General features: G+C 38.3%; 1 protein-coding gene across 1 annotated transcript in view; it reads left to right on the top strand.

Moving 5' to 3' along the window:
* LOC128052808 (EGF-like and EMI domain-containing protein 1) overlaps positions 1 to 18,623 on the top strand; it is a 616,586-nt gene that overhangs the window by 502,170 nt on the left and 95,793 nt on the right. The window contains 1 exon segment of the mRNA XM_052645370.1: positions 13,011 to 13,133. Within this exon segment, the coding sequence (XP_052501330.1) occupies positions 13,011 to 13,133 (123 nt within the window).

The following is an 18,623-nucleotide window of genomic DNA, read 5'->3' as shown; positions in this document are numbered from 1 at the left end:
GGCAGTCAGTCAGCCATTTTTCATTACCCACCTTTGATTTCCAAGCCCTGCATTAGTCCTCCTTTCTCCCATGGCCTCTCTTCTAATTCTCTAGATGTGTCTCCATTCACCATTCATTTAGGAAACATTAAGTAGCACCTTCTTACTATCTTCTGCTTCTGTTAGGTCCATACCATTTCTGTCCTTTATTGAGCCCATCTTTGCATGAAATGCTCCCTTGGTATCTAATTTTCTTGAAGAGATCTCTAATCTTTCCCATTCTGTTGTTTACCTCTATTACGTTGCATTGATTGCTGAGGAAGGCTTTCTTATCTCTCATTGCTACTCTTTGGAACTCTGCATTCAGATGGGAATATCTTTCCTTTTCTCCTTTGCTTTTCACTCTTCTTCTTTTCACAGCTATTTGTAAGGCCTCCTAAGACAGCCATTTTGCTTTTTTGCATTTCTTTTCCATGGGGATGGTTTTGATCCCTGTCTCCTGCACAATGTCACGAACCTCTGTCCATAGTTCATCAGGCACGCTATCTATCAGATCTAGGCCCTTAAATCTATTTCTCACTTTCACTGTATAATCATAAGGGATTTGATTTAGGTCATACCTGAATGGTCTAGTGGTTTTCCCCACTTCCTTCAATTTAAGTCTGCATTTGGCAATAATGAGTTCATGATCTGAGCCACAGGCAGCTCCCAGTCTTGTTTTTGCTGACTGTATATAGCTTCTCCATCTTTGGCTGCAAAGAATATAATCAATCTGATTTCGGTGTTGACTATCTGGTGATATCCATGTGTAGAGTCTTCTCTTGTGTTGTTGGAAGAGGGTGTTTGCTATGACCAGAGCATTCTCTTTGCAAAACTCTATTAGCCTTTGCCCAGCTTCATTCTGTACTCCAAGGCCAAATTTGCCTGTTACTCCAGGTTTTTCTTGACTTCCTACTTTTGCATTCCAACCCTCTATAATGAAAAGGACATCTTGTTTAGGTGTTAGTTCTAAAAGCAGAGATATTACTTTGCCAACAAAGGTCCGTCTAGTCAAGGCTATCATTTTTCCAATGGTCACGTATGGATGTGAGAGTTGGACTGTGAAGAAAGCTAAGCACTGAAGAATTGATGCTTTTGAGCTGTGGTGTTGAAGAAGACTCTTGAGTGTCCCTTGGACTGCAAGGAGATCCAACCAGTCCATCCTAAAGGAGACCATTCCTGGGTGCTCATTGGAAGAACTGATGCTGAGGCTGAAACTCCAGTACTTTGGCCATGTGATGCAAAGAGTTGACTCATTGGAAAAGACCCTGATGCTGTGAGGGATTGAGGTCAGAGGAGAAGGGGATGACAGAGGATGAGATGGCTGGATGGCATCACCAACTCGATGCACAAGAGTTTGGGTGAACTCCGGGAGTTGGTGATGGACAGGGAGGCCTGGCGTGCTGTGATTCATAGGGTCGCAAAGAGTTGGGCACGACTGAGCAACTGAACTGAACTGCAGTAGAGTCTAAATGCTAGAGTTATGTTAGACCTCCAAGGAAAAAAGGAGAAGCTGAACCAGTCACTGTCCAAAAGATAAAAATCTCTCAGAGGATGATACCTTTCATTATAGAGAGTGAATCTGGAGTTTGTTTCTGTTCTTTCTGTTTTTTCTAACTGAGTGTCCAGAGTGAATGCCTTATCCATTTCTGGAAATAATATCCTTAGCTCTCAGCCTATAGTGAGTTTGGCTGTTTCTTGACAACTGAAAGAGAATCAGTGTATTTGGACTGTGGGTTGAAATGGTTATAGAGAAAAGTAACTAAGCAAAATGAACTATTGATAGATGAATTTCTGTTTAGCTCAGTTTTACTGGCTCACTCACCTTTCTTTGCCATTTGTGCTTGACATTATAAAGTATGGAAATGATTTTGCATATCATTAAGTGTATGTCGAGTTCATGTTTTCAGTAGCCTCTGTGTTCATGCTTTATTTCCATTGTTTGCAGCCCCTCACAGAGAAACTGTGATAACAGTTTTGTATCACTATATACCAGAGCCTTGTCACACTGTGGTCTTCAGGGATGCTATTGGTTGTGTTATAGATGAAGCAGCAATACAATAGATCCAAGAAAGCCTGGCTTTGGAAGCTCTGGTTTCAATAAGAAGAAAGAGTAGATTATTCTGGACTCTGAAAAACCTTTTATAAAAAATAGTCTAACTTGCTACCCACATTCTACTATGTGGCAGAAAGACTTTATAATTTACCAATCTACCAGATTGTTGTCAGTTCTCATTTGATTTGATTTTCACCAGCATTGATTTTGTTGTTCATTCCCTTTTAAAAAGACATTCCTCCTTGGGTACCAGGATTCCACACTGTCTGTTCCTTTCCACCTTCCTGATTCCCCTTTCTCAGTCTCTTTGCTGAGCCTTCTCCCTTTGCAGTTTTATCTACCCATCACTTATCTGTTCATTTATTCACTTTCATCTGTGGAATCTTAGTTCCCTGACTGGGGATTGAACCAGTGCCCCCTGCAGTGGAAGCATAGAATCTTAACCACTGGACCACAAGGGAAGCCCGGTTTTTTCCCTCTTTTTCAGCAAATATTTATTGTGCATACTATATGACAAACACTTCCTTAAGTACTAGAAATATAACAATAAGCAAAACATATACCATCTCTGTCCTCAAGGAGCTAACAATATAGTAAAATTGTTGGTTCCCTGGATTAGGTATTTGTGCTCTCACTGCTCAATAAAATCTCATGCGGGCCCACATGCATGACATCTTTTCCTTCTTCCTTCCTGAGCTAACACAAAGGATCAGCTTATCAAATCAGGCCCAGGAAGATAAGGGATCTTTCCTGTACTGTGCTTTACTAATCATTTCAAGACTACAAGCAATCAAAAGGCCTAAGAAGAAACAGGGAGAAAACAGTAACATCTCTGTAGCTGCTCATATGGACATGCTCACTGTAACCCAGAGTAACAGGTGATTTTGTGTGTGTGATTTCGTTTCTGTGTACTAGTACAAAGTGTGCAGGGTCTCATATTCTAGAATACCCTACTATATACTAACCAGTTAGGCTATAACTGTTTCATAGATGGTGACACAAGACATGAGGCTCCAGGGTCAGAAACAAAGGGCTTTATTACTCCTGGCATAGCCAGTAGCCAGAGCTTTATATGTCTGTGTCAATTCCCCGTGTCCCCCCAGATGCCGTAGCAGTGACACAAAGGGCTCATTATGGATGCCTGCACATCAACTGGCTGCATTAAACAAGGGAAACACTGAGCTTGGGGAATCCACCACTTTTAGAGTTAGCAGAAACAAGCCACTTTATTTTCTCAGGGGATATGTTAGCTTGTCTCTCTGTGCAAACAGAGCCTTGAAAAATGGCTTGGGTAAAGAGCGATCTGACATAAAATATGTAAGGATGTTCCATGCACAGGGTGGATTACTTCTCTCAGAATATACTTTCTCATGGACTGCACTAATATGATTTGAGATTCTCAATAATTTTAGAAATCCCTCTCATATCTTCAAGTCAGCCCTCTCCATTGGTCCCTTCTCGTCAGTATTTAAACTACTGCAAATCTGGTCCACCTTAAAAACTCCCTCTACTAAGCTCTCCAGTCCTCCTTTTCTTAATAGTCAAAATTATTGCAATATGCGTCTTAACTTTCTGTCTCCCTTTCTTTGTCTCCCACTTTTTCTTCAACCCAACACGCTACAACCTGGGATCGATCTAGTACTCTATTAAAACAGCCTTCTAAGTCTCAGCTTCCTGCTCTGTAGGTAGGAGTAATATTAGTATTTATTTCTTAGGGCTGTCTTGAGTATTAAATGTGTTAATGTGGACGGTTTAGAGCAGTGCTTGGTACATTGTTCGTGTTCAGTAATTGTCAGGTGGGTTATTTTTGTTGGTATCCTCACTTTCCGGTTCCCATTTGAAATCCCTGTGTTGCCCACATTTTCCTTCTTGAAACTCGCCCTCCCTTGGCTTCGATGATGCCAGACTTTCTCAGTTTTCCTCCTACTTCTCTGGATGGCCATCTGGTTAGATTTGTGTGTTCTGTCCTAAATGTTGATACTTCTCAGAGTTCTCTATTAACCTCTTTTATCTTCTTTATCTACATACTTTTGCTTATTGATATTATCCCTACTCTTGTGCTCTGAGTTACTATCTATATGGAGATGCTCGATATTCTGTGCCTTTTCATCTACTTTTTTAACAGGTATTTTAATAACATCTTCATGTGCCAAACACTGAGATAGGTATTGTGAGTAAAACCAGCAGAATTCCTACTCTCACTGAATTATTCTTGAACAAGGAACACAGATATAAAACAAATAATCACACATATGATTCAGCAGCTATATTCTCTTAGTATCAGGTGTTCCTCCTCTGTGCTATTTTAATGAATGTGGTAAGTGCCACAAATATCCATCCAGTTGTTCAAGTCACTTCACCTTGAGCCTTTGTTCTTCATCATGCATGCATGCTAAGTCGCTTCAGTTGTGTTTAACTCTTTGCAACACCATGCACTATAGCCTGCCAGTTTCCTCTGTCTACAGGATTCTCCAGGCAAGAATACAGGAGTGGGTTGCCACGCTAATAAACAAATCATTTTGATTTTCTCTTCTCTTTTATATCTGCCCATGTTTCTCTGTTTCCACTGCTACTAGCTTAGATCAAGTCTTCATCATCATTCAGCTGGATTTTGGCAATTGTTGTTCCTTGATCTCCCTGCCTTCAGTCTCCCACTTACCTATCCTTTGCCCTGCTGGTGCCCATGGTCTATAAAGTAGACCCCTGATTCCTTAGTATGGCCAAAAAATCCTCAATAATCAAGCCCTAGCCACATCTTTAGCATAATCTCTCTCTCTCTCTCTCTTTTTTATTTTTTTTTTTTGGCATTAATCCTTATTCTCAACAGACCAAATCAGAAAAATCTCTCAGAGCAATTGTAAGGAAATCATGCAAGATGGCACCTTCAACCTTGTAGGCACTATCAGATATAATACAGCTTTGCACAGGCAGTTTGATAAACTCTTAATATTTGTAATAAAATTGGACCAAAATTGTGATAAATCCCCAAATTCATTAGAATCTTAACAGAGTATAATTGCTCCAGTAATGTTAAGAGGAAGAACTACATCACTTTTCCCAATCTTTGACAAAACATAGATTAAAACATTTCACTGATTGGAGGAAAATAAATCTTTTTGGAAAGTGTGTGCTTAGTTTGAGTTGTATTTGGTGACTTCCTCCTGCAAACCCACTTTACATTATGCATGCATCAGTTAGGATGACTTATTTTACAAGCAATAGGATCACGTGATTTAAAACGCCTAAACAATAAAAGGGAGGGTATTGAATCACTTAACTGAGAAGGCCAGAGGTGGGAAGGCTTCAGGCATAGCTCAATCAGGACTCCAACTCTTATACTCCTATCCTTCAGTTCTTTCCTTTTGGCTTTATCTTTAGTGTAGCTTCATTCATGGGAGCAAACTGGCTACTGTAAAATGGCTCATATAGACACATTACAATTTCTAGAGCAACAGGGTCTCTATGTTTCAGGTTCCAGACCTATATGTTGAGCTTCATGGTGACTGGATCACATCTCAAGGAATTCATTCATTCCTGAGACAGTCATATGCTAATGAAGACAGTACCTGGTCCAATCACTGTGACAGATGGAAGGAAATTTATGCCAAGAAAAATCCACCTCAGATTTGAGAGCGGAATGTTATTCATCAGTCCCATGTAATCTACATGGTTTCTCTAAAATCACAGGGATAAATTTCCCCAAAGGAAAACCTCATAGCTATTGAGTATTAGTAAAGAAGAAAAATGGATGAATCCTAAGCAGTCAAGCAGTGAATATTCACTATAGACACAGTTTAAGTTTGTTCATTAGCAAACAAAAGTTATTCTGTGCCCTGGATTTTTTTAAAGAAACTTGTGAAGGGTCAAAAACAAACCAGTAGTCTATTACAAGGGTGAAGAGAAGGCAAGTGGAACAGAGCCCATTCCTAAGAAAATCCATTAATGAATATGAGTGAATACGAAGACTAAATGATGTGGAGGGCTCTCAAACCACACATTTATTCATTCACTTATCATTTATGGAGTATAAACTCTATGCCAGAATATGCTTAATATAACAGGATCCTTGACCTTAAGGAGTTCATTCGATTAGGAATTATAGAATTAAAACACAAGTGAAAAGTCAGCAGTATTGCATATCAGAGCCAAAGTAGAATAGTAAAACAGAGTGAAAATAAAGCCACATGTAAAATCTAGTGGAGTCTTCAACACATCCTTTAATATTCCCTCCACACCTAACACTTCTATAATGCAATCTTTAATATAAAGCAACCCAGGAATACTTATTTCCAATCAAAAGATTCCTGAGAACAGTACATTAAAAAGCAAATGGAAGAATAATTTATATTACTCTGGCTGCACACTCTAAAAAAACAATATGAAATAATCCTGAATTGTTTAGGAAAAAAATGGATCATTGTTGTTTCAGGGGGCTTTTATGTGCAAAATACATTGGATAATGATGTGAATTATTTTAAGCTATTATATTCTGTGACCATCTGGGGAAATAATTTGGGGGATAAATACAGCAGAAGTATTAAGAGAAAGGACACTAAAAAGGAAAAATAGCAGACATAGTTGATTCTTTTTGACATTTTTTACAGTATAAAAATCATCATCCTTGGTCCATATCTCAGTGATAATGCTGAAAAAATTCTAATCATTTTATCATTATTCCCAGCAGTGTCCTGGAGCTCCAATTCTAAGGGCAGGGCTTTCTGTAAGCATCTAACATGAAGATATAACTGAGAGAAATTTTGGAGAAATGGTTTCTTCACATGAAGTATACTTGATAATAACATTTTAATGTAATATTGACATTTCTAGTTTTTAACTCTGTTGGGCAGAATCTTGATAGAAAAGAAAATCACTTGTGACAGCTTCAGCATGAGTGTCTAATATCTTGGCAATTTAGCCCAGTTTTATTCTATATCAGAGGTACTTCATCAGAAAAGAACTAAAATATCCCTCATGTTTTACAGAAGAAAGTCATTCCTCATAACAGATAATGCTAAAGTTGTCTTAAAGCTATCAACTATTACTGAGAGAATATTGTGGGAAATATTAGTGGTTTATTTTCAGATGATTTCAGCATATAATTTAATGTATGTGTGTATGTATATAAGGCTTCCCTGGTGGCTCAGTGGTCAAGAATCTGTGTGTAATGCAGGAGATGCAAGAGACATGGGTTCAAACCCTGGGTCAGGAAGATCCTCTGGAGGAGGAAATGGCAACCTACTCCATATTCCTGCCTGGAGAATCCCATGGACAGAGGAGCCTGGCAGGCTACAGTTTATGGGGTCACAAAAAGTCAGACACAACTTCACAACTAAACAACAACAATATATATGTATACATTTGTGTAGGTGTATATACACACTTGGTTGGAGTATTGATGTGTCTATTTAAACTGAATTGGTATGCTTTAGTCAAGCAGCTGAGAAGTTGAGTCAAATCATGACATCTATGATCCATATGACATTTACAGTTGAACAGAGGACTGTCTGCAGACTCATTACTCAGAGTGTGGTCCCCAGACCAGCAGCTTTAGAATAGACTTGGATCTATTAGAAATGCTAAAATCCAGCCCCTTGGCTCTTTGCATTCTAACAAGATCACTAGGCAACTAAAGCAGAAACAACATCAGGGGATCTCAACTCTGGCTCCACATAAGAATCACTAAAGGTGCTTTTTTTTTTAATGATAAGTAACTTTTATTAAACATTTGCTGTAGTCTATTGTTTACAATCTTTTATACTGAAGTTTAGTTGATATGCAATATTATGTAAGTTCAGTTCAGTTCATTTCAGTCGCTCAGTCCTGTCCGACTCTTTGCGACACCATGAATCGCAGCACACCAGGCCTCCCTGTCCATCACCATCTCCTGGAGTTCACTCAGACTCACGTCCATCGAGTCCGTGATGCCATCCAGCCATCTCATCCTCGGTCGTCCCCTTCTCCTCCTGCCCCCTATCCCTCCCAGCATCAGAGTCTTTTCCAATGAGTCAACTCTTCGCATGAGGTGGCCAAAGTACTGGAGCTTCAGCTTTAGCATCATTCCTTCCAAAGAAATCCCAGGGCTGATCGCCTTCAGAATGGACTGGTTGGATCTCCCTGCAGTCCAAGGGACTCTCAAGAGTCTTCTCCAACACCACAGTTCAAAAGCATCAATTCTTCGGCACTCAGCCTTCTTCACAGTTCAACTCTCACAGCCATACATGACCACAGCAGATATTTAATATTCACAACTTCCAAAGATAATACTCCATTTATAGTTATTATGAAATATAGGTTATATTCCCTGTGTTGTACAATATATCCTTATAGCTGATTTTATCCAAAATGTTTGACTCTCAAGTCTACCCTGGACCAGTTAAATTAGATTTTTTATTTTATTTTATTTTATTTTTTTTACTTTATTTTACTTTACAATATGGTATTGGTTTTGCCATACATTGACATGAATCCACCAATTAGATTTTTTAAAGGCAAGACCAAGGCATGGATAATTCTAAATGCTCACCAGATTATTCTAATGCCCTGCCAGATTTGCAAACTGTAGGTCACAAAATGCCCAAGCAATCTGTAAATTCAGTGTATTCTGAAAGGACAAAAAGTAAGAAAGTCAAACCAATTACTCTGCAGTTGGTACCACTTTATAAATGATTGATTTTTTTTAACTTTTAATAAGTTTGCTTAGCTACTGTGTGAACACAGCCTATTATGTCTCCACCTGCCCACAAGTGTATTGTATTGCAAATCAAGAAAAGGAACATGTTGCTATCTCAATTAATTAAAAGAAGATTTTAGATTTGTTTTTTTTACTTTACTTTCTTTTGCCAACCTTCTTCTCCAACCTGACAAGTCTGAATACTAAATCTCAGACACTGCATGTTGGCAACCCACTCCAGTGTTCTTGCCTGGAGAATCCCAGGGACAGGGAAGCCTGGTGGGCTGCTGTCTATGGGGTCGCACAGAGTCGGACACGACTGAAGCGACTTAGCAGCAGCAGCAGCAGCTGCAGCATGTTTAAATAGTTGTACCTCAGGATTGTGTGTGCATGCTCAATCTCTCAGTCATGTCCAACTCTTTGCAATTCCATAGACTGTAGCCTGTGAGGCTCCTCTGTCCATGGAATTCTTCAGGTATTGCTCATCCTTTCCTCCATGAACTCAATTTTCAGTTTATATCTCAAGCATCCCCTTATCACTGCCACCCAAATGCATTTTCCCTTCCCTGAATTCCCATGTTGCTCAGGACCTCTATCATGTGCTCTCATTTTATGGATTCTTAAAAATATTTTATTTATCTGTGCCAGTTCTTAGTTGTTGCACAAGGGATCTTCAGTCTTCATTGGAGCATGTGGGATCTTTAGTTGGAGCATATGAACTCTTATTTGTGGCATGTGGGATCTAGTTCTCTGGGCTCTTGCATGGAGAACACAGAGTCTTAGCCACTGGACCATCAGGGAAGTCCTTCACTTTATGGTTTTGTCTTGTTGGTTCAAGTTAGTGGAATACAATTGACTGATTCCTACATACAGTCTCAAGTATGAGTAATCTATTCCAAAATCATATATATGAAAATGAAAGAAAAACATAAACCATAGTGTCAGGGGAGTGTAATCTCTTCGGTTCTGTCTCGTCACAACAAAAATTTGAAGTGACGGACGTTAAAGCCTTCGGTGCGTCACAGCTCTCAGACAGTCTATGTTATAGTTCTCGGACAGATCAGTTTTATTTAGAAAATAAAGGAAAATACATCGAAGGCACTTTAGTTTATAGGCAAGCACAGCACAGGGCCAGGGTCCTCCAGCCAAGCCATTAAGTGTGATCATTAAGTGTGATCAAACAGAAGCAAGTCAAAGAAACCATTTCCTACATGGAGTCAGGATTGGCTTCCTCCCTGCAACAGTGTAACTATTAAAACATAGTGTTGTTGAGCAATATTTAGGGAGGGGATACGACTGAGCGACTGAACTGAACTGAACTGAACTTTTGTTCTTGGAGAAGGAAATGGCAACCCACTCCAGTGTTCTTGCCTGGAGAATCCCAGGGACGGGGGAGCCTGGTGGGCTGTCATCTATGGGGTAGCACAGAGTCGGACACGACTGAAGCGACTTAAACTTAGCAGAGGCTTGAGGACATGTCGACGCAAAAGATGCGAAGAGGAGAGAGAGAGAATGAGCATGTGCGTGGGAGAGAGAGACCCCTGGCCCTTTGGCTCCTCTTTTTATATGTTTTTTCCTCCCCCGGGCCTACCCTATGTAAATTGGGCTAGCCAGGAATGCTGTTTGTTCTACCCGAGGTCCTAGCTCCAGTCCTTGGACCTTCCTTTGTTCTATTTTTGCTGGCTTTTCCCTTCCTTGTTTTTTTAGCCACCGCCATTCTGGACTCCTTTTTCCTATTCAAACTTATGGTAGTCAGTGTTCTTACATCTTACAGATGAGAAACCTGAGTCTCAGAGAGGCAAGGTTAACAGGCTAATATGCTTTGACACTAAGATATTTTTCCCAAGGCTCTCTGACCCAATGTCCAGAGGAAGTTTGATTTGCTTTCCTTTGAGTGTTATGTATATTTTAATATATTATGGCACTTTAATTATAGTTCTGGGGGCAGATTCAGAATATGAACACACTAAAACATAGTAAAAGAGAACTCATCCTTAAAATCAATGTCCACTCTAATCTTTGGAGTGAGGCCAGTGTTTTTTGTTTGTTTGTTTGTTTTTTTAATTGTACACTTACTTGGTTTCTTTGGTCAGAAAATTATTGAAGCTTAAGCAGGAAGGGAGGTGGTCTTATTATGCTTCTTTCTTTAAAATTCCTTTTTAATTTGCACATAATTCCTTAACACCTTTCTTGTGAAACAAAACAAGACAAAACAGAACATTTAAAATGTGGATAAACTTTCTTGTCCAACACACTTATCCTGTACCCCACCCAATCTACATGCCTTCCTTCCCTCAGCAGTCATCATTTTATCTGTGCACACTTTTTAAGACATTCTAATTTATAATGCTTATGTATGTGGAGAAGGAAATAGCAATTGACTTCAGTTTTCTTGCCTGGAGAATCCCATGGACAGAGGAACCTGGCAGGCTACAACCCATGAAGTCTCAAAAAGCTGGATGCTACTGAGTGCACACACATACACACATACACACACATGCATCTGTATCTATATCTATATAAATCTATTTATCTATATATATATATGATATATTATGAAAATTTTTGATGATTGCAAGTGCTGAAGTGTTGATCATTATACTGGAAAAACATGTGACTCTTGAGAATTAAGAGTTCTATTTGTATGTTTAAAATCAAAGACCTGGGAAGGAGATCTAATTCAGCAGCTTACAGAACTAAGATTCAAAATTATATCTCAACCTTGTGGAATAATTCCCTAAAGCTAGAAAGAATAAAAATTTAGCTAGCATAAATATTAAAGCCCTGCACAAAGTATGAGTAACAAATGGAGAATTCTGATTTGATGTTGGTTTATATGGGAAAACTTAGTGTTTTAATGATCACAGACTCAAAATTTAATAAAAATTCTAATACTATGAAAAGTCCATAGTTCTTATCTCTAAAATAAGATTCCTTTAAAAAATATCAGAAATTAACCCAGGATAGCTAATTTTTGAAGGAAAATACAGTAAACTAGTAATTTTTAAATGTGGGACTCATTTTATGATTTACATTTTTCTTTTCATATAAAATGGCAAGCAGAAGGAAATTCTTTTTCTTTCCTCAGTATAAATGCCCTAATTTTTACCACAGTACAAAATATCCATTAGGATTTCAAGGTCCTATGATAAGACACTGCAATAGTATTCGTTCCCAATATTGATGTCTTGAATAAAGGTCTTGCCCTGTGGAATTAAGTCTCACTCAATGTAAAGCTAATTATCTATTATGATTACATATTTTAGTGAAGTGTATTCATACTCCACATTCTTTGCTGGAATGGAACTGGGGGCAGGGGACTCAGGGACATTATCTGCATGAGACACACACATACTCAATCTTGACTGCAGCCTGATTTTTACTTTAACATGTCACAAAATGGATTCCCCAAACAGGAAAATTTAGAAGATCTTATTTCACTGATTATCTGAAAAACTTGACCTATGTTTGTGGTTGTATTCTTGTGATTTTAGATATGTAAGTACTGACTGTATAGGATACAAGAAAATATAGGTTCTGAAATCGATGTTCCTTTCCAAAGGAAGACAGACACTATCTTCATTTATCATGAATTTGACTGATCCAAATACATCGGTGACCATGAGTCTTGACCTGTTTCTATTTATTCTAAATTAATATCACTTCATGCATAAGCATACTAAGTATTTCAGAAAATGAAACCTTGAGTGATAAGGAAGAAGCTGAGTCAATGGAGCAAATATATTGATGTGTTTTTAAGAACTCCAAACCATGGTTTTATATGAATTTATCTCACTCTGCCCTAATGTCCACCGTAGCACATAAGAAGGAGAGTCAAGGTCTTAACTTTATTACTGACATTTTTCAGCAGCATCAGACCAATAATATGTGTTTATCTACTTGCCTGTGTTGCTTCAGATAGAGTAAGTAGCTCATTGTAATTCTCCCCTCCAGGTTTCCTTCCCTAAAGGACATATCTATATCTCGGATCTGTCTAATTAATCAGGATGTGAAGAATAGAAAATTGTGAAACAGTCCCTATGCTCATCGCGGCTAGGCTTTAAAAAGCTCAATAAAGTTTCTGTCTACATTTTCTTGTTTATACTGTGGAGTAAAATGGATCAAACAGGCAAAGATTTGTGGCAACAGAGATGGTGCCTTTGCGCAATAAAACACATACTGTGTATCAAACAAATATTGTACCACTTCTATGAAGCTGACATTGGAATGACATTGTAATCCTGGCCATCTGTCTTCCTCCTCTAGATGTCGATGAATGTGCGGTGGTGAATGGAGGCTGCCAGCAGAGCTGTATTAACACTCTGGGCACCTTCCACTGTGAATGTGATACGGGATACAGACTCCATGCTGATGAACGCACCTGCATAAGTGAGTAAATATTAGAACCAGCTTGAAGTCGTTTTCAATGAAAATCGACCTGCTCTTGTAGGGGCAGAAAGAAAAGGTCTTTCTATTGTAAAAATACCTATAGAAGCTGACAGTGTTCAAGTACAATTCTCTCTCTTAGAATAAAAAGAAAAGATATCTTGCTATTAAAAGACTAAAAAGATGGGGAAGGAAATAGAGAAATTAACATTCACAAGCAAAACTCGGATTTCCAAACGTGTGGCTATTTCCATAGGGCATCTTTTCTGCCACATGTAGTAAAGTATAAATTTGTTAGTTGTTGTTTGTATACCAGTTCAGCACAGACTTTCAATGAAGAGAGGAGGCTATAACAGTCACTAGCTGCAATGCTCACTCATTTCAAACCAGATTCAGAATTGGACTTGTGATTATAATAGCAAAAAGTACAACAGATTATACACCAAGAAGCTTATGGTTGCTCAAGAATAGTTAAAACTACACACATTAAATCTGAGGTTACTATATACTTATTGTATAGCAGAATGTTCTTAGATATCAGTTTGGGGTGGTAGAATTATTAAGTCTTGGTATGTTTTTGAATTTTATAAATTTGCTAAAATGACTTTGTACACAGGAAAAAAAATAACTTTTATGTTTTTTAATTGAAATGTTTTTTCACTGAATGATGAGCAAGCACATTTTGATTTCATCTCCAGGTCCCTTTAAAAAATATCTATTACATTGAAAGAGTAACATGTTATACAATAACATTTAATTCCTGGTTTAATTGGTATAGGGCTTGTTAGCGTGCCCATTTACTCAAAATTATTAGCATTTTATGGATATTCTATAATTATGACGTTTCAAAGAGATAACAGCCAGTTTTGCTTAACTTCATAGTATATACTCTCTCTTTTTTGTAGCATATCTTATAGGAAATGAGAGAGAGCCAGAGGAAACAGGTGAAGATATCCTAGTCATAGATCTGATTTTGATATGAGAGAATAGAGGTTTGGGGAGCAAAAAAAGACTTTTCCAAAGTTGAGTGAACTTGCAGATAGAAGCCATATCATAGTAGCCAGGGAACTCAGGATCGTGATAACTGTGTCTACAGCAAGCACCCTAGTGGGACAGCAGCTCTTGTATATTTAGTTAGTCCCTGAACTACTCCCTTCTTTTTTGCAACTTGACTGCTTGTTGCAATAGGAATCCCTTTCCCATCTCCATCTCCAGCCCCAACCTGTAAGGACGTTGGCTATTGCATCTTTAAACTGCCGCTCTAACGTCTCTCAGGCACAAAATGTTTTGGAACAGGATTACCAATTCAAGCAGATGTGGCATTTATTGGTAAAGGTTGACTTGGTGAGTTTTTGTGTCTTATATAAAAATACTTTGCAAAGTAATGCATTATATACATCTATTATGTCTGATTTTTGCAATAAAGCAAAATGAACACTCTAGTACCCAACTAAAGTACTTTTTCAGGTGTAATTGATTTTCTAAACTCTAGCAATTATTATCTGCTGCTGCTAAGTCGCTTCAGTCGTGTCTGACTCTGTGTGACCCCATAGACAGCAGCCCACCAGTCTCCCCCGTCCCTAGGATTCTCCAGGTAAGAACCCTGGAGTGGGTATTTATTATCTTTTTCTTAATAAAATTATTAAGCTCTTTCCTTGTTCCTCACCATCATTGCTCTGGAAGTTTTCAATTTTTGTTTCAGTGAAACCAGGTCAAAAGTAGACTTGGATAAGAATATTATGGTTTATCTTTTCTGTTTCTATTCCTTAAAAGCCAATTTCTATTGTACAAACACATGGATACTATGGCAAGAGGGTAGTCCTCATCTCTGGAGGAAGGCAACCCACTCCAGTATTCTTGCCTGGAGAATTCCATGGACAGAGGAGCTGGTGGGCTACAGTCCCTGGGGTCACACAGAGTTTGATGTGACTGAAGTGACACAGACTGATCCTCTTTTATGCAGAATTTCAATGCAGTGTACAAATTAGAAACTAAGTTAACAAGAAGTATGGATTTCATGATTGCATCATTTTAAAGCTTTTCACCCGTTGGATATCATTCTACAGAAGGACTGGATTGAGAGCCCAGGAAGTGACCTTTATGGATATTTTCATGTCTCTCTCCTATGAGTATATTGAAATTTTGGTTTCAAAGAGTGGTCCTAAAAATCTCAGTTGACACAACTATAGCAGTCTTGTTAAAACGAACTCAAGAAGAATTTAAGCAGTTTGTAGTTAAATACTCGTTCTGTGAGCTGGAGGATAAGAACTGTTTGTTTGCTTATTTGTTTTGAAAGAAAGAATGTTCTATAGAGAACTGAGTCTTACATTGGTTCCTATTTTGAGCAATATTGTAGGAAGGGTCAAATATTTTAAAACACAAGAAAATCAAACTGGCTCACATCCCCTTTGGGATTTTTTTACCTGGCAGGGAACTGAGAATGGTAGCTGATGCTTACCAGGATATTGTGTAGAGAGAAGTTAATCATGACCTGTGGCAGAGTCACAGAGGAGAAGGTGAAGTTATAGAATTTTATGATTCCACTACTTAGAGTCTTGAAATTAGGTGTCATTTCTTCCCTCCTCCCTACCTTCTCTCTCTTCCTTTGCCCTGTTCTGCCTATCAGTCAGAGGCTTAGGTTAGTGTGAATTTTTGAGCCTCTGGTGGTTTTTGCACTTTCTCTTAATTACAGCTACAGCAAACTTCTTGTACTCCAAACCCTTACAGAGTTTAAGATGACTTCATTTCAAGAAAACATGCTGTCTCTAAGGACTGTGCACTTGTGGTGACATATGGCCAGCAGTTACTGGTCAGCCTCTGCCAGAAAAAGTTATACAAAGTGGTGTTAAGAGAGGGGGTCCATAATATCCAGCTACAGTGTACAGGCCACTTGGCTCCCCATGTAGTACAGCCTGGACTGCTGATAAAATATGATCCTGGTAAAACTGGAATCTTGGCCTCAGTGACCCTGAGTTTGAGTACCTGAATTTGTTTGCAAATTTTTGGAGGGCATGTCATTTTTCTGGTGGTAAGGACTTATTATTTTCATCAGATTTTTAAAGACATCTATAATGCTTCGGAATATCTCCCATATACTTTTGCCTTAAGATGGTGCTTCTTTAAAAGGTGTATATGTAGGAGGATTCCATGATACTGTTATATAATGATACAGTCATACAACTCTGTCAATGTGAGGCAAAGCTTGTCAATGACCACTTCTCCTTATAACTTCCTTTATAATGGAATTCTGGACCAGAGGTCTAGGTCCGTGACCTTGGGCAGCACAGTTACACCTGGTTGATGAAGGGTCCAGACCCAGCATAGGAAAGCAGTTAAAATAAAATTTTGGCTTTGCTATCAGTATTTGCATTCAGATTTGCTTTGTTATCAGTATTCTACATTAACACAGCTATTACCAAATAATTCATATACTTTTAATTTTCCCTTTACTTGGAAACCAACAGCTTAAAAAATAGAAACTAGATTTAGCAACCACCTGAAAAACAGAAATATTCATATTAGTCCACCATTGACTCTCATCTATGGACTAGAAACAGTGGCACAGTGGACTCCAAGTTGTCGTGTGTCCTTTAGCAAGTCACTTAATCTCCCTTCATCCTGTATTCCTCATGTGATAAGTGTAGAAATTGGACAAAATGACAAAGTTACTGCATCTCCAAAGTATTTTAATTTTATGGAGTTCCCCAAATTACTAACTTATTACAAATCATCTGTTAACCTTTATTTGTTTAAATCCATTGGATTCTGTGGAATTTTATATCCAGTTTAATAAAAATATAAAATGAGAATTTTATATCCAGTTTAACTTAAATGTTCTTAAAAAAAACAATAATTATATTCTGGTCCTTTTTGGAAAATACTGTTTTCTATATCATAGAATCTTATTTTGGAGGAATTCAAGGACTAATTCAGCCTAGTCTACCTTAGAGATAAAAGATCAGAGATCCAAAGAAATCAAGTAAATTTTACTTTGGAAATGAAATTAATTTTCAGAAAAATCTGGCTAACTTCACTTTTTATCAAATGCTTTAAAATAATTTCTGATAAATATTTTTAAAGACTAAGAAAAACCATAAAAGTACTATGAAATGAAATTCTTACATTCTATTTTAGTGGAGCTCTGGGTTAAAATAATGTATTTTCATGACAGCTATTGATGAAAGAAATCCACCTTATATTATCACCCTGTAAGTACAAATTTATCACTTCTCTCTTTTATTTCATTCATATGCTGCAATAAACCTGACTACTCTCAGTTCTGCAAATAAGTTATGCCCTTTTCTGCTTCCACACCTTACCTTACTCAACCTAGACTCTAACCCCCAAGTCTCCACCTGTCAGAACTCTACTTACCAAGTTCCATGTTCAAGGTCAATTGCCCTGTTAAGCCTTCTCAGGTGACCCCAGCCAAAAGCATTCCTTCTTTTTCTTCTAATACCATATAATTTAATGTTGCCTGAATGACACATTATACAGTATAGTTTTACATGTGTGCAGTTGGGCTTCAGACCAAATGAAAACACTGATGACCTTCTAATTATCAGCTTTCACAGAAGTCTTTTCCATGCCTTTTTCAATGGCCTCTGACACTGTTAACCACTCATTTTAATAAATCTTCCTCTTGACTTCTTGACAGCACAATTTTCACCTTTGACTGCTGCTTCTCTCTACTTACATTCTTGTTACCTCATTCTGACTTTTGATTATCTTCTTTCATCACTATGGACTGAACTGTGTCCCTCAAATGCATGTTTTAAAGCCCCAAGTTTCAGCATGATGGTGTTTGGAGGTAGAGCCTTTGGGAAATAATTAGGTTTAGATGAGCTCATGCATGTGGAAGATCTCATGATGGGATTGGTGCTTGAATAAGAAGAGATACCAGAGAGATTGGGCTCCCCAGCATACCAGGATCTGGCTGAATGGCAGACATCTGAAGCCAGGAAGAGAGCACTTACCAGAAACCAAACCATACTAGAACCTTGACCTTGAAATTTCCAGCCTCCGAAACTGTAAGAAAATTAATTAGGCCACCCAGGCTGGGGTATTTTGTTACAGAAGCCCAAGCAGACTAATGTACTTCTCTTTTATCCTTTGTTCCCCCTTCTCTAGTCTATCTCCATTTAATTCCATCTTTAGACAAAAGTCTAAATGTTAGCTATTATCATGCTGCTGCTGCTAAGTTGCTTCAGTTGTGTGACCCCATAGACACACACCCAGAGAGCCCACCAGGCTCCTCTGTGCCTGGGATTCTCCAGGAGTGGGTTGCCGTTTCCTTCTCCAATGCATGCATGGTAAGTCGCTTCAGTCATGTCCGACTCTGTGCGACCCCATAGTTGGCAGCCCACCAGACTCCTCTATCCACAAGTTCTCTAAGCAAAAATACTGGAGTGGGTTGCCATTTCCTTCTCCAGGCTATCATCATAACAAAATGTAAAAAAACGTAAGGACTTTACTCAGATGGATTTGCTTGCT

Source organism: Budorcas taxicolor, chromosome 1 (assembly GCF_023091745.1).
Source record: "Budorcas taxicolor isolate Tak-1 chromosome 1, Takin1.1, whole genome shotgun sequence".
Lineage (NCBI taxonomy): Eukaryota > Metazoa > Chordata > Mammalia > Artiodactyla > Bovidae > Budorcas > Budorcas taxicolor.
The sequence above is the reverse complement of the archived record's forward strand: the minus strand, read 5'-3'. Positions and strand labels throughout refer to the sequence as shown.